Genomic DNA, 14,509 nt, shown 5'->3' on the forward strand with positions numbered 1-14,509 from the left:
AGATCAAATTCCAGGCGACTCCTTTCCCACTTGCCTTTGTTGTAGGTTCCAGAATAGTTTCTCAGCACTAAGAAATTCTCTGATTTAATGGAAACAACAAAGGATGTGGCATCAGACTGAGCTGGGTTCCAATTCTACTCTTCTGACTTTCTAGCTCTGCAAACACAGAAAAATCCTTTTACCCTCTGAACCTCATTTTCATCAGCACAGAAGCATCAAAATGTCTGTCCTTCCACCACTTAGAGTGGTTTTGAGGCTTAACTGAAATTACATGTATACAAGTGCAAGGCAAACAATATAGACCAATATGCACCTTTATCTCATTCATAAATTTCTATTTAGCTTGTGGGATACAGATACGCATTCATTAATTCATTCAACAATAACAAATAGACCCTTCTAAATACTGGAACTAAAATAGATAGCAGAACACATTCATTCTCTGCCCTTTTGAAGCATAGACTCTCGTAGAAAGATAGAAGACAGAACAGACATCCATCACATTAAATTGTGACAAATGCTATGATACAGATAGATAGGATACCCTAGAAATGCATATAAGGCACATATACTCACCAAAGATGTCTGGGAAGGCTTCTGGAGGAAGTCATGTTCAAGTGAGGCCTGATGAAAGAGTAGGAGTTCACTAAGTGACCCAGGGGAATGTCGTAGGCTTCCCACTGGCTTGGCTGACCCCTGAAAGATAAAACCTGACAGGTGAACAGTGCAAGTTCAGGGCTCTCAAAGCAGCTCCCCTTGCATTTGACTTGTTACAGCCAATCTCTTCCATTCTTCTCATGAAAGTAGTTGTTGGACACAATTAAGAAATGTGACAACGGCAGCTCAGAGAAAAGAAGTTGAAGGTCACATAGCTACTGAGTGGCAAAGCCAAGATTTTGATTGTCCCAAACATTTGAAACACTCAACTGATGGAATTTTTTATTTTTATTTATTTTTTATTATTATATATTGATCAGTGGAGTGTGTCTTATCATATTGAAATTCTGACTCAGCACTGGGTATGTCTAGGATTTCAGCCACACTGCAATACATAGAAGAGTGCTTGGTGCATAATAAGTATTCAGTAAATATCTCTTGAATGAATTAATAAATCCCAAGTTTGAAGGATCACTTAGAGGCATCCTTTGTCTTTTGAATAATTAATTCATGCTGCCATCATTGAATTGAAATTAAAGCATTTTAAAGGTCTTAGGGAACTTCAGAATCCTCCCAAACCAGGGTGTTTTGAAACTGGATTGGATCTTATTTCTTTCTACAAAATGCTAAGGAGGCATCACGGCATGTAAAGCCAACTCCATCAAGAAGTCCACTTGGGCTCTGAGATGTGTGAGAAATGACACTGCACAAGTGTCCAACTGAATAGTTCAGGAAATAGGCCAAAGGATTAAAAACAGTATCATGTAAGGATTAGGAATTTAGCTGAAGACATGGCTCCCTAGTATAACGTCAACATGACTCATTCATTTTGAGTTGGCTGAAGAAATTTTAGATGCATTTTGAAAGATCATCTGGCTTTCCTCTTACAACATAGATTTGATCCTTGCACCATCCAAACCAAACAGTCTAATGCATTGAAAAATGTGCCTGAGAAGGAAAAACAGAATCATCATTACTTTTTCTTTTTCCTTTTACCTGAAACCTAGGTGTGAGGTTCTTGAGAAATTAGTCTTATTACATTGACCAAACACTAATGCTTTCTGGAAAACTTTGTTCTTCTGGAATTGCACGGAGTATACTTTTAAACATGGCATCTGCATCTTAGATGCCCTATTTTAAGTCTGATTAATCTAATCCGGGGAGGTAAATTAGGCCCTTTAGTAGTCTATTAACTTTCTCCTACCCCGAACGGAAAATTTATTAAATTATCTTTATGTGTTCCAAGAAAGCAAACTTTGAAACTGGCCAGCAAGCTTGTAAGAGCCTAATGACGATCGCGGCATGAGTTTCCATCAGCTTTTGGTGTTATTTTAATACAATCCAAATGTAGACTTAAGCTATTAGTGTGTACTCACGTTCTCTCTCTCCCTGTGCTTGTCTCTTTCTCTTCCTTAAAGTACAAACACATGCACACACTGCCACTTTCTCAACACACACAGGCTTGAATAATTTCTATTTATTTCTCAGTTCTACTTTCCTCTCAGAATTCCTTTCCTGACCCCCAAATCTAGGTTCAGGTGTTCCACTAATGCACTCTTACTGCAACAGCTAACTTGTCCATCTCGACACTAGTCTGCAGACAATATGACAGGGACTGTTTTTGTAATTGACCTCCGTATCCCCTGGGCCCTGGCAAAGTACCTAGTATGTGGAAAGCACTCAATACATTTTTGTTAAATAAGGAAATGAATGAGTGCATTAATCTAGCCCTTGTATGCTTAGATCTGCCAAAAGACAAAGCTACAACAAATTTATCTTAAAGATCTCAATTGGCTTTATTGCATTTTTAGAATTGGGCAACACTTCATTCCATAAAATAGAATAAGTGTTCCAATAAGCTGAGTGGAAGAGTTTGGTTTTATAGACGGAGAAGAACTGAAGAAAGCAGAAATGTAGAACAAAATGTGACTGGTCATTTCAAAGCTATTTCCCTTGTAAGGCAGGAACAGGGAAACAATAGAGAAATAACTGATTGCTTAATATCAGGTTACTTCAGGTTACCTTCCCTTTAAAGATTAAAGGCAGAGGGAACTTCATTATCCTGTAGATTGAAACCAGTCTGTTTGGGAAATTAAGCTGTTATCTCTCCTTTTGGGCTTCTCCAAAGGTTAGATAACCACTCAGTTTTGGTTTGGTAATGTGGAACCACAGCATGAGCGACTCCGTTTTGATTTTTAGTCTGATCTGTTGGGGTCTAGTGTAGGAGTGTAGCTCAAAACAATGGCCTCCTATAATTTTTTATTTACCAGAAATAAAAGGAAATATACAAATGTAATCCATTCCTTGATGATCCTCTATCAAGAAGTACGTCTAATTTCCCCAGTTAAAAAAAACAATTCATCTTCCTAGAACCTCTGGAATGAACAGTTTTAGACCCCAAAGTAAAAAATACATACAGTCAAGCTAACTCTGTTTAATTAAATGTTTTCCGTAAGTATTGAAAAACAACTTTTGAGCAATGTGAATAGCTATTGTGTACAAAGTTAGGTAGAATATAATATTATCCTTATTTTTCAGCAATTATATATTTACAATATATACTTGTTTCACAAAACAAGAGAGAAACAGGCAGATTTTTTTTACTCCCAGTTTAGTGGCTCTTCAATACAACATGCCACTAACAAAAAGGTATTAGAAAGAACCAAAAGAAAATTCAAAATTCAGAAATGGCACAAAAAGATGATCTTTGTTGTAAATAAGAAAATAACAGAAGCCAATTTCTACAAGTATGCACTAAAACATATAGGGAAAATACCTTACATCATAATTTAGTCCCTAGGACCAATTTTGAAAGTCAAAACTTCATTTTATACCTCTGCATTTCACAAGATCACATACCAAGAAACATATGAGGTCTTCAATTCTTGGGAACTAAGTCTGTGGTTTACCTCCCAAGGTCTCTCCCAGGTTTTTGTTATCACTGGCAACAGAACCACTGTTGGAAGCCCACTGCAGAATTAAGAATTCACACAATCTGAAACTGCTTATGTCAGGCCTTTCATAAGGGTGAAAATAATATTCAACAACTTTCAGCATGTGCTTACCACATCTGCACCCATTTTGGGTCAATCAGAAAAAAAAAAAATGCTGGAAAGAAATAAGCCACCCATTCAGAAGTAAAAACAGGGAAAGCCAGCTGCATACAAACCCTGCAGATTGTGCTGATGAGATCCATGGATGGGCAGAAAGAGCTGCTTCAGGAAAAGAAAATCTAACTTCTGAGCAAAAAGGCTCAGAACATAGATAGGACAAAAATGCTCTCCATTAAATGCAATTCCTAAGAATTCAGGGAAGGTGTTTTATTCTATCCCAACAGTAATCACAAAATAGTCTTTCTTTCTCATATGTACTGATTGATTCATTGATTGATTGTACCCCCTCATCATGTTTTTTATTGAAAGAAATACGGAGAAGCACAAAGAAGTAAAGATTTTAAAAAATCACTCACTATCTCATCACTCAGTAATATCTGTTATATGTCCACTGATGGCTAAAATCTCACCCACAATTCCTCACGGCCATCAGTAAATTAGAGAGAGAACTTTTTCTATTAAACTTTCTTCCAAAGAATTCATGTCAGTTCTTTCTACAATCAAACTTCTCTTTCAGTATGAGTTTTTAATCAGCAAGACAAAACTCAAGATAGAATCTAGTGTATTCCATAGTTGTTCAAATTGTTTACAGCTTAAGTTTCTCGCCTTTGCACTGAGTGAATTGAGACACAATTATGCTGGAATAGGAATAGATCTGAATGTTTAGAGGGGTCCAAGCTCACGCTGGTGTCTCAGAGATATGAGGGAGATAGTTGAGTCCCAAGACACACCTCCAGGGTCTAAATGATGAATCACCTCACGTCTGCAATTGATCTGCCTTCTTTGCTGTTTGCTCATTAGGTTAGAGTTCCAGGTTTAATTCTGGCATAAACCAGTTACTTTTCTCTTTCCCAAAGGCCACAGAGAGCAACATTAACTGGTTGTCTCTCAAAAGGTGCCATTCATTAATGAAGAGATTGGGAACGATCATCTAGATGCATTTGTACAAAATAATCCGGGTAGGAAATGGACTCTTCTGATGGTTATTCCATCTCAGGCACATTATCTACATTACATAATGTACTCCTAAGAGTAGATTAATTGTTATTATTATTAGATGAGAAAATGAGATGCAGGGAGATGAGTAACTAATGCAAGACAATACTGCTAATAGAATCAGGATTTAAAACTCCAAATCCATGCTTTTCCCACTATATTACCTTACCTGGCTGGGGAGAACAAACCTCAAATATACCTATTTGATGATAAATGTGTGAGAATATATATATACACACACACAAACATATATATATACACATATATATATAAAGTAGGTATATTGTGTATGTATATCTCACAGTGACTCCAAATTTTTATTTTTATTTTTATTTTTTGGAGACAGGCTTGCTCTATCTCCCAGGCTGGAGTACAGTGGTGCAATCTCGGCTCACTGCAACCTCTGCCCCGTGGATTCAAGTGATTCTCCTGCCTCAGCCACCCAAGTAGCTGGGATTATAAGTGCACGCTACCACATCTGGCTAATTTTTGTATTTTTAGTAGAGACGGGGTTTACCATGTTGGCCAGGCTGATCTCGAACTCCTGACCTAAAGTGATCTGCCTGCCTCAGCCTCCCAAAGTGCTGAGATTACAGTTGTGAGCCACCATGCCCAGCCGACTCCAAAATTCTTAAGGTCCTATAATACCAAAGTCAAAATTCCCAGGGAATTTTTAGTAAAACACATCAATCTCATATCTCTATGTTATTTATGTAAAAATGGCACCTCTATTTATATGGTTTTCATGATAATTAAACAAGAAAGTGGCAATGTGATGTATACACTATAAAGCACCATGAACACATAAAACATTATTGTTTGAAAAGTCTTTGAGGCCTTAGTTGACAAAAAAAAAAACAACAAAACTCTGCAAACAATAAATCAATCAGTATTGACAGTGAAGTTCAAAAATGTTTATATTTCTTCTAAACTATCTGGTGAACATGCCTTTTAAATCCTTGTTCAAGTCACTCAATCCATAACAATTTATGGAATCCTTTTGTATTTTGACAATAAGTCTATACACATACAAACCCATTTTCCTTTTGTGAGATTTCCGTAAGTCATCTGTCTCTAAACCTATCTAGGAATGGAAGTAGAATGTATCCAGCAGTTCAAGTTGTCATTAGTCATTGCTATGTGATGTGGGATAATGCCTACTCCAATCTCTCTACAAGCTAAGAAGAAAATCGTTTTCTACATTCTCCTTGCTGGACCTCTGGATGCACAGAGGGAGAGCAGACGTGACTGGCCTGGTCAGTAGAAATATTTACTTATCTGATGGCATGAATAGCCAAATGAGCTAAAATTGGCCATGAAAACTGGTTTCTATGAATAATACTAATACATTTCCTGGATCAAAACTCTAAAAGGCTGAGCTTTATAAGGGATAACTGACATTTCCTTAAAAATTGCTCAACATGACATGTACTGAACCTGTCAAACTGCTGGGAAAATTACAGAAAATAAATTTTAGGGTGATTGGCAAAATGGCTTTGGGAAAATGATTTATTATTTCCAATAAGGAATGAGAAGGTGAAAAATGAGATGTAAAAAGACAAGGAGAAGAACAAGAAAGGAAAATGGAAAAGAAGAAAAGAGAGAGAAAGAATGAATCCCATGCCAACTTAATTCGACCATCCACTATCGTATGCAAAGGCCCAAGTAAGGTACTTGGGAGGCTACAAAGAAAAATAAAATGCATCCATGCAACAAATTCAACAATTATTTATGGAGCTAGGAAAGAAGCAACTATCTAATATGCCACAGCAACTGGAAATATATCTAAGATTACCTGAATGAAAAGTAAATCAGAAGTGTACTTGAAAAGTAATCTGTTTATTTAAACAATTGTTAAAAGACGATATTTTCTTAAAGAAGCAATCTTGGTCTTTTCCTGAAACAGAACTGGGTGATGGCTGTTACTTGTGTCTAATCAGATTGGCCCAGAACCACCATGCACAGAGAACATTTCATCATCTTTTAGCAGGGCCAACGTCATATAGACAATTTAGTGGGGATAGTAACTTTCCAGGGGTTTTCTGATTTTAGCATCATACAGCGCAGGGATAAATGAGCTGTAGTTTCCCACATTTAAGTTCTAAATTCAGCTATGTCACTAATTACCCTTGAGATAATTACAGTAGATGACCCAGCATTTATTTTTTATCTTAACAAGATTTTGACTCAATACATAGTATTTTCAAATATTATTTTGAAAAAAAATCTCTGAAATAATTATATAATGAACATTCAATTCTTAGATCTTTCTACTTTGAATAAGTAAATATAAATGTATTTCAGTTAAAAAGCTTAAGAGTAGGATGAGTCAAGAATAACGATAGTCATGAATCACTTAAGAACAAGGATACATTCTGAGAAATGTATTATTAGGTGATTTTGTTGATGTACAAACATCATAGAGTATACTTACACAAACCTAGATGGTATAGCCTAAGACACACCTAGGCTATATGGTTATATGGCTATATTGCCCCTTAGCTATAAACCTATACAGCATGTTACTATACTGAATACTCCAGGCAATTGTAACACAATGATAACTATTTGATAACTATTTGTGTATCTAATTGTATCTACGCATATGAAAGGTACAGTAAAAATACCATAATCTTATGGGACCATAGTTGTATATGTGGTTCATTGTTTGTCAAAATGCGATTAGTGGCACTTGACTGTTTTGTGAACATGAAAGAGCAACTGGCCTACAAAACTTCATTAAATTGTTCCTATATCTTCTTGACCATATCCAAAAATCTCCCAGCTAAGCTTCAAATTTAAGTGTATGCATTGTTTTAAAGAATTGCTGCTGGGTGCAGCGGCTCATGCCCGTAATCCCAGAACTTCAGGAGGCTGAGGTGGGTGGATCATCTGACGTCAGGAGTTCAAGATCAGCCTGGCCAACATGATGAAACCCTGTCTCTACTAAAAATACAAAAATTAGCTGGGCATGGTGGTACATGCCAGTAATTCCAGCTACTAGGCAGACTGAGGCAGGAGAATTGCTTGAACCCAAGAGGGGGAAGTTGCAGCGAGTCAAGATTGCGCCACTGCACTCCAGCCTGATGACAGAGCAAGATTCCATCTCAAAAAAAAAAAAAAAAGAATCAGGCCGGGCGCGCTGGCTCATACCTGTAATCCCAGCACTTTGGGAGGCCAAGACGGGCAGATCACGAGGTCAGGAGTTGGAGACCAGCCTGGCCAACACAGTGAAACCCTGTCTCTACTAAAAATACAAAAAATTAGTAGGGCGTGGTGGTTGACACACCTGTAATCACAGCTACTCAGGAGGCTGAGGCAGGAGAATCACTTGAACCCAGGAGGCGGAGGTTACAGTAAGCCAAGATTGCACCATTGCACTCCAGCCTCGGTGACAGAGTAAGACTCTGTCTCAAAAAAAAAAAAAAAAAAAAAAAAGAATCACTACTATAAAACCACAGGAGTAATATCAAAAAAATGAAGCTGCTCTTATGCACTGGTTTCCAAATGAAGCATACAGCTATATTTTGGCTGAACAAAGTTCAAATGTTTCTGACTTTATTTCTGCCAAGATTTATTCAAAACATGTTTCTAGTGCTGCTGGGAAAGAAATTGTATCTGGAAAAGACAATAACTAGCACTATAAATAATGAATAAATGAGTACAAATTCCCAGGAAACACCTCAAATTATTCTCTGTAAATCAAAAAGACGTGTGGTTGAATTCATAACATGTATATTTTAACTTGCTTCATTAAAAAGCATATTTTCTCTAATGGTAGATATATATACAGACTCTAAGTATGCTTATCTAGTCCTCCATGCCCACTCAGCAATATGGAGAGAAAGGAAATTCCTAACTTCCAAGGGAACACCTATCAAATATCAGGAAGCCATTAGGAGATTATTATTGGCTGTACAGAAACCTAAAGAGTTGGCAGTTTTACACTGCCAGGGTCATCAGAAAGGAAAGGAAAGGGAAATAGAAGGGAACCGCCAAGCGGATATTGAAGTAAAAAGAGCCGCAAGGCAGGACCCTCCATTAGAAATGCTTATAGAAGGACCCCTAGTATGTGGTAATCCCCTCTGGGAAACCAAGCCCCAGTACTCAGCAGGAAAAATAGAATAGGGAACCTCACGAGGACATAGTTTCCTTCGCTCAGGATGGCCAGCCACCGAAGAAGGGAAAATACTTTTGCCTGCAGCTAACCAATGGAAATTACTTAAAACCCTTCACCAAGCCTTTCACTTAGGCATTGATAGCACCCATCAGAGGGCCAAATCATTATTTACAAGACCAGGCCTTTTCAAAACTATCAAGCAGATAGTCAGGGCCTGTGAAGTGTGCCAAAGAAATAATCCCCTGCGCTGCAGGCCATACATTTCAATCCCTGTATCTTTAACTTCCTTGTTAAGTTTGTCTCTTCCAGAATTGAAGCTGTAAAACTACAAATAGTTCTTCAAATGGAGCCCCAGATGTAGTCCATGACTAAGATCTACCACAGACCCCTAGACCAGCCTGCTAGCCTGTGCTCTGATGTTAATGACATCGAAAGCACCCCTCCTGAGGAAATCTCAACTGCACAACCTGTACTATGCCCCAGTTCAGCAGGAAGCAGTTAGAGCGGTAGTTGGCCAACCTCCCCAACTGCACTTGAGTTTTTCCTGTTGAGAGGGGGAACTGAGAGACAAGACTAGCTGGATTTCCTAGGCCGACTAAAAATCCCTAAGCCTAGCTGGGAAGGTGACCGTGTCCACCTTTAAACATGGGGCTTGCAACTTAGCTCACACCCAAACCAATCAGAGAGCTCACTAAAATGCTAATTAGACAAAAACAGGAGGTAAAGAAATAGCCAATCATCTATCACCTGAGAGCACAGCAGGAGGGACAATGACCGGGATATAAACCCAAGCATTTGAGCCAGCAATGGCAAACCCCTTTGGGTCTCCTGCCTTTGTATGGGAGCTCTGTTTTCACTCTATTAAATCTTGCAACTGCAAAAAAAAAAAAACAACCAAAAACATTTTCTCAAAAAATGCTTCATACAGTCTAAATGATCACTTTAGTTCAATGTTATTTGTATCTAACATCAGTTATGTGATATCAGCTTATGTTTTTCTAAATATCAAAGGGAACAAAATGTTATTTCAAGGGTTAAAACAAAAGCAGAATTTGCCCAGATCCGCCATGCACAGAGAGCATACATCACATGGTAACAGGGCCAACATCACATAGATTACAAAGATCCTCTTTATGCACGAAGAGAGAGGGGAAGTGAATTATTGTAGAAATGGTTTCTGTTAATTAAAGAACTTTTTTTTATTATTAATTATTTATTTTTTTTGAGATGGAGTGTCGCTCTTGTTGCCCAGGCAGAAGGACAATGGTGCAACCTCGGCTCACCACAGCCTCCGCCTCCTGGGTTCAAGCAATTCTCCTGCCTCAGCCTCCTGAGCAGCTGGGATTACAATCAAATGTAGAATTAAATAAGCAAAAAAAGGATTGAGCCTTTCCATTTTATAGCAAGCTATATGACAGCTACCAAATATTCTAGAGCAAATACATCTTGGAGAAATAAGGAATGGAGGGTCTATTTGTCCCCTTGTGTGGGCTTTAACCACATAGAAAGCCCAGTTTCTCATTTAATCTAATACATTTGCACCCAACAAACCCCACAACCTTGGAGGCAGATCAAGAACTTACTACTATCACCCATCTAGAAATTTGAGCATCACTCCAGTCTCCCAGTAAGTTTTCTCAAGAGGAAAAAGAGAAAATATTAAATACCAACATAATCACCTGTAAAGGCTGTTTGTTTGTTTGTTTGTTTGTTGGTTGGTTTGAAAAGGAGTCTAGATCTGTCGCCAGGCTGGAGTTCAATGGTGCGATCTCAGCTCACTGCAACCTCCGCCTCCCAGGTTCAACCGATTCTCCTGACTCAGCCTCCTGAGTAGCTGGGATTACAGGCATGCACCCCCACACAGAGCTTAGTTTTGTATTTTTAGTAGAGATGGGTTTCACCTTGTTAGCCAGAATGATCTCGATCTCCTGACCTCATGATCCACCCACTTTGGCCTCCCAAAGTGCTGGGATTACAGGTGTGAGCCACCATGCCCAGCCAAGGCTATGTTTTTAATCAAGTTTTTAATCACTTTAAATAACAGATAATAGCCTTATTTGGATTATGATGATGATAGCAGAATGTTTTGCGGGATATTTTTGACTATTTTACTTTTTAAATGGGTCTGTTACAATTTTATTTTAGTTTAATTCTCTTTAGTTTATTTAGTTTAGTTTAGTTTAGTTTAGTTTTTATGAAGCATCTCTTTTGTTCCAGGTACCATGAAAAGACACAGCCATTAACATATGTGTTCAACTAAACACAGAGCATTGACTTGAAACAGTACATGATCAGAATGAAGACAATACTATAAGGAACTACAAGGAGAAACTAATATTGTCAGGGTGGAGAGGATAATGGAGAAAACAAAGAAGGAGGCATTATACCTAGGACTCCAGGGAGAGAAGGAAACAGGCAAAGAAGCACATGAACATGAAAGTTCTGGTGTGTTGACACACGGGTAAGTGAAAGGACATTAGGTTAAAAATATAGTTATGGGCCACATTATGAAAATCCTTGAATGTCATGTTGAGGAATTCAGACCTTATCCTCCCTACAGTCATATTTGTGGGGGATGGATAGAAACATGTAAAACTTTTACTATATTTTATATATTCTAAGATGTACATTTTTCACTTTTTTACAATTCTGCCATTACAATGCATCTTTCAATGGATAGTTCTACAGTAGGAGTTGTGACATAATTGTCATTGTCAACACTTGCAACTTATATTTTCCATCTTATGCATGCACAGGAATGATACATAATAAAAATCTGACAAAATAAGTCTAAAAGAGATTACAGGTATAAAATGAAAAAGTCTAAGTGATAAGAATTATTTTATAGCTTAGTTGGTAGCACTTTTTTTCTGGTTTGGTGATACATAAAATGAATATGTGGTAGATTGCTTTAAATATGTACTGGTCATATTGTGAAATGCTTAAACAGGGAATGGCATGATCAAATTTGTTTCCAAAGAATATTTCCTGTGAAATGCTAGTGGATATACTGGAAAAGGGAGATGTGGAGTCCAGTGACAAAGCTGAAAGCTATTCTAAGTCTAGACAAGAAAAGATGGGGTATGAACTGTAGTCATGGCAGTAGGGATTCTAGCAAAAGAGTCAAGATGCATTTTAACAGAATAGTTGATAAGAATCAGTGACCATCTTGATGTCATCTGATGAGGGAGAAGGACTTAACAGTAACTTCATTAAGATTTTGTGATGTTGTTATTGTTTACTATTGTCTGAATTCTTTATTCATTGAAATCAAAGTTCTGGTGTAGGGAGACAATCTTGTAAATAGTCATGCTGTCAAAAAAAAAAAAGGAAATGAAATGTCTTTCTCCCTCTGGTTTTGTCAACAGGCCATTTTATAAGAGCTGTCATTTTGATCCATCCACATAGTCTTTATGACTTTGAGGATGACCTGTGGCTAGCACTAATAATCTGACCCATAAAACCACTCATCCAGACAACCAGCTGAGCCACCAGCTTAAATTTCCCAGGAGATTGACCTTTGCACCAAAATTACTGGGGAGACCTTTGGAACATCTGTTTTATTTCCAGGGTCATTGGTATTTATTTGAGGAACTAAAGTCATGATCTTCAACATCCATAACTTTCTGACACCAAATAAGCCTCCTGATGGGGCCACAACATGGACCAAAAAGGAAGGACAGCATGCTCAGAGGAATTTAGTTTTGGAAAACTGCTATAGTCTTACACATTTAATAGCTGTCTTTAAGCATGATTAAAATAAAGCACCATAACCAACGTGTGAGAGTCTCTCTAATGTTTATTTTTTCTTTGGTGTGCTTTTAATAAAATCAAAAGGCAAGACTGAGATCACTTAAAGAAGAGTTTGATTTTTCAGGAAAACAAAGAGGTTGACTAGGAATGGAATGATCCCCTAAAAGGCTCACAGAATCTAATTGCATGGTGATTATCGCTTTTGGCAAAGAAATCATCTTATTAACCACCTTGTAACTCCTAGGTAACTAGGACATTGGAATCCAGAACTCTCAAGAACAAAGCCTGTGTAACATGATGGATCATGCCAGTCTCCAGCCCACCTGAATAAATGTTAATTCTCTGGAGTTAAAAAAAGATTAAATCATTTACTTTTTAATACAAGTTCATAAATTCAAATGCAAGAGATATATTGTATTTAGATGGACACACTTCACAGTATACTGAAAAAACATACAGGCTTAGCTTTGAATCCTTCCCACTACCCCCACCCGCATTTTGTTAGCTCTTTAACTAGAAACATCTTAATTTACCTAAACTTATGCATAATTCTCTTAATTATCATTTGACTATTTATTTCTTGACAATGGAATTAACTTAACAAGATTCTCAGTAATTCTCGAAGTTTTCTTTATAGGTCCCAGCATTTTAGGCTAACTCTTACTCTAGCCTCACTGCACCCCATAGGGAGAGAGTATCAAAATCCTGTGCATATGATGAACTCACCAAATTTTTTAGTGGCATATAAGTAGGTGGACCATAGAATTTATTATCTACACTAGGACATTTTTTTAGAGTGAAGGAGAACATTGTTAATAATTATACAGGAATAATGGCGTAATCCAGCTCAGGAAGAATGGTCATATTACTTAAAAGGCTCTGAGTGATCTGGCCTCTGGCTAGTTCCCCAGCTTCATTTCCCTATCCATGTATTAAAAAAAAAAAAAAAGACTGTTTGTATGGAAGCATTCTTTCTCTGATTTAATAATTTCAGAATTGAGCAAAATATTTCTTCAGAAAATTAAATTCTAATAACTACTTTCCAATAGGTTATGTTTTGACCAAAAGCCCCTTGCATTGAAAAGGAAATATTTTGTTAAACTAACTTAGTATTATGACCTAATAGTCCTAAAATAGAGTTGAAAGATAAGGTTGAAATAGTATTTCCTTACACATGATCCAAAGGTATTAATAGTAGGATTTCAAAAAAGTTCTGTGCCCCAGGAATATTTAAAAACTCAGGTTAAATGATGTTAAAAGGATTTCCTTACTGCGGATCATCTTAGAACCTTTGACTGTGAACCTCCAAGAGAGGGATGACAAGCTGTATTTTCCTAACTTATGAGAGCCTGAAAAGCTCTTTTCAGGAGATAAATATTTCTCCTGTTTCATGGAACACCTTTTAAGAAATGCTGATCAAGAAAAAAAATTGTAACCCGCTCCTCAATGACTACTGGGTACATAATGAAATGAAGGCAGAACTAAAGATGTTCTTTGAAACCAATGAGAACAAAGACACAACATACCAGAATCTCTGGGACACATTTAAAGCAGTGTATAGAGGGGAATTTATAGCACTAAATGCCCACAAGAGAAAGCAGGAAAGATCTAAAATTAACACCCAAACGTCACAATTAAAAGAACTAAAGAAGCAAGAGCAAACACATTCAAAAGCTAGCAGAAGGCAAGAAATAACTAAGATCAGAGCAGAACTGAAGGAAATAGAGACACAAAAACCCCTTCAAAAAATCAATGAATCCAGGAGCTGGTTTTTTGAAAAGATCAACAAAATTGATACACCGCTAGCAAGACTAATAAAGAAGAAAAGAGAGAAGAATCAAATAGACACAATAAAAAATGATAAAGGGGA

At 37.3% G+C, this 14,509-nt stretch overlaps 1 protein-coding gene across 1 annotated transcript in view; it reads left to right on the forward strand.

Annotated features, from left to right (window-relative positions):
* LOC129143547 (T-box transcription factor TBX1-like) overlaps positions 1–14,509 on the forward strand; it is a 130,363-nt gene that overhangs the window by 75,423 nt on the left and 40,431 nt on the right. The window contains exon 3 of the mRNA XM_054681199.1: positions 11,104–11,347. Coding sequence (XP_054537174.1) covers positions 11,104–11,146 — 43 coding nt within the window. The 3' untranslated portion in view covers positions 11,147–11,347. The remainder of the gene's footprint in view (positions 1–11,103; positions 11,348–14,509) is intronic.

Source organism: Pan troglodytes, chromosome 2, assembly GCF_028858775.2.
Source record: "Pan troglodytes isolate AG18354 chromosome 2, NHGRI_mPanTro3-v2.0_pri, whole genome shotgun sequence".
In the NCBI taxonomy this organism is placed as follows: Eukaryota; Metazoa; Chordata; class Mammalia; order Primates; family Hominidae; genus Pan; species Pan troglodytes.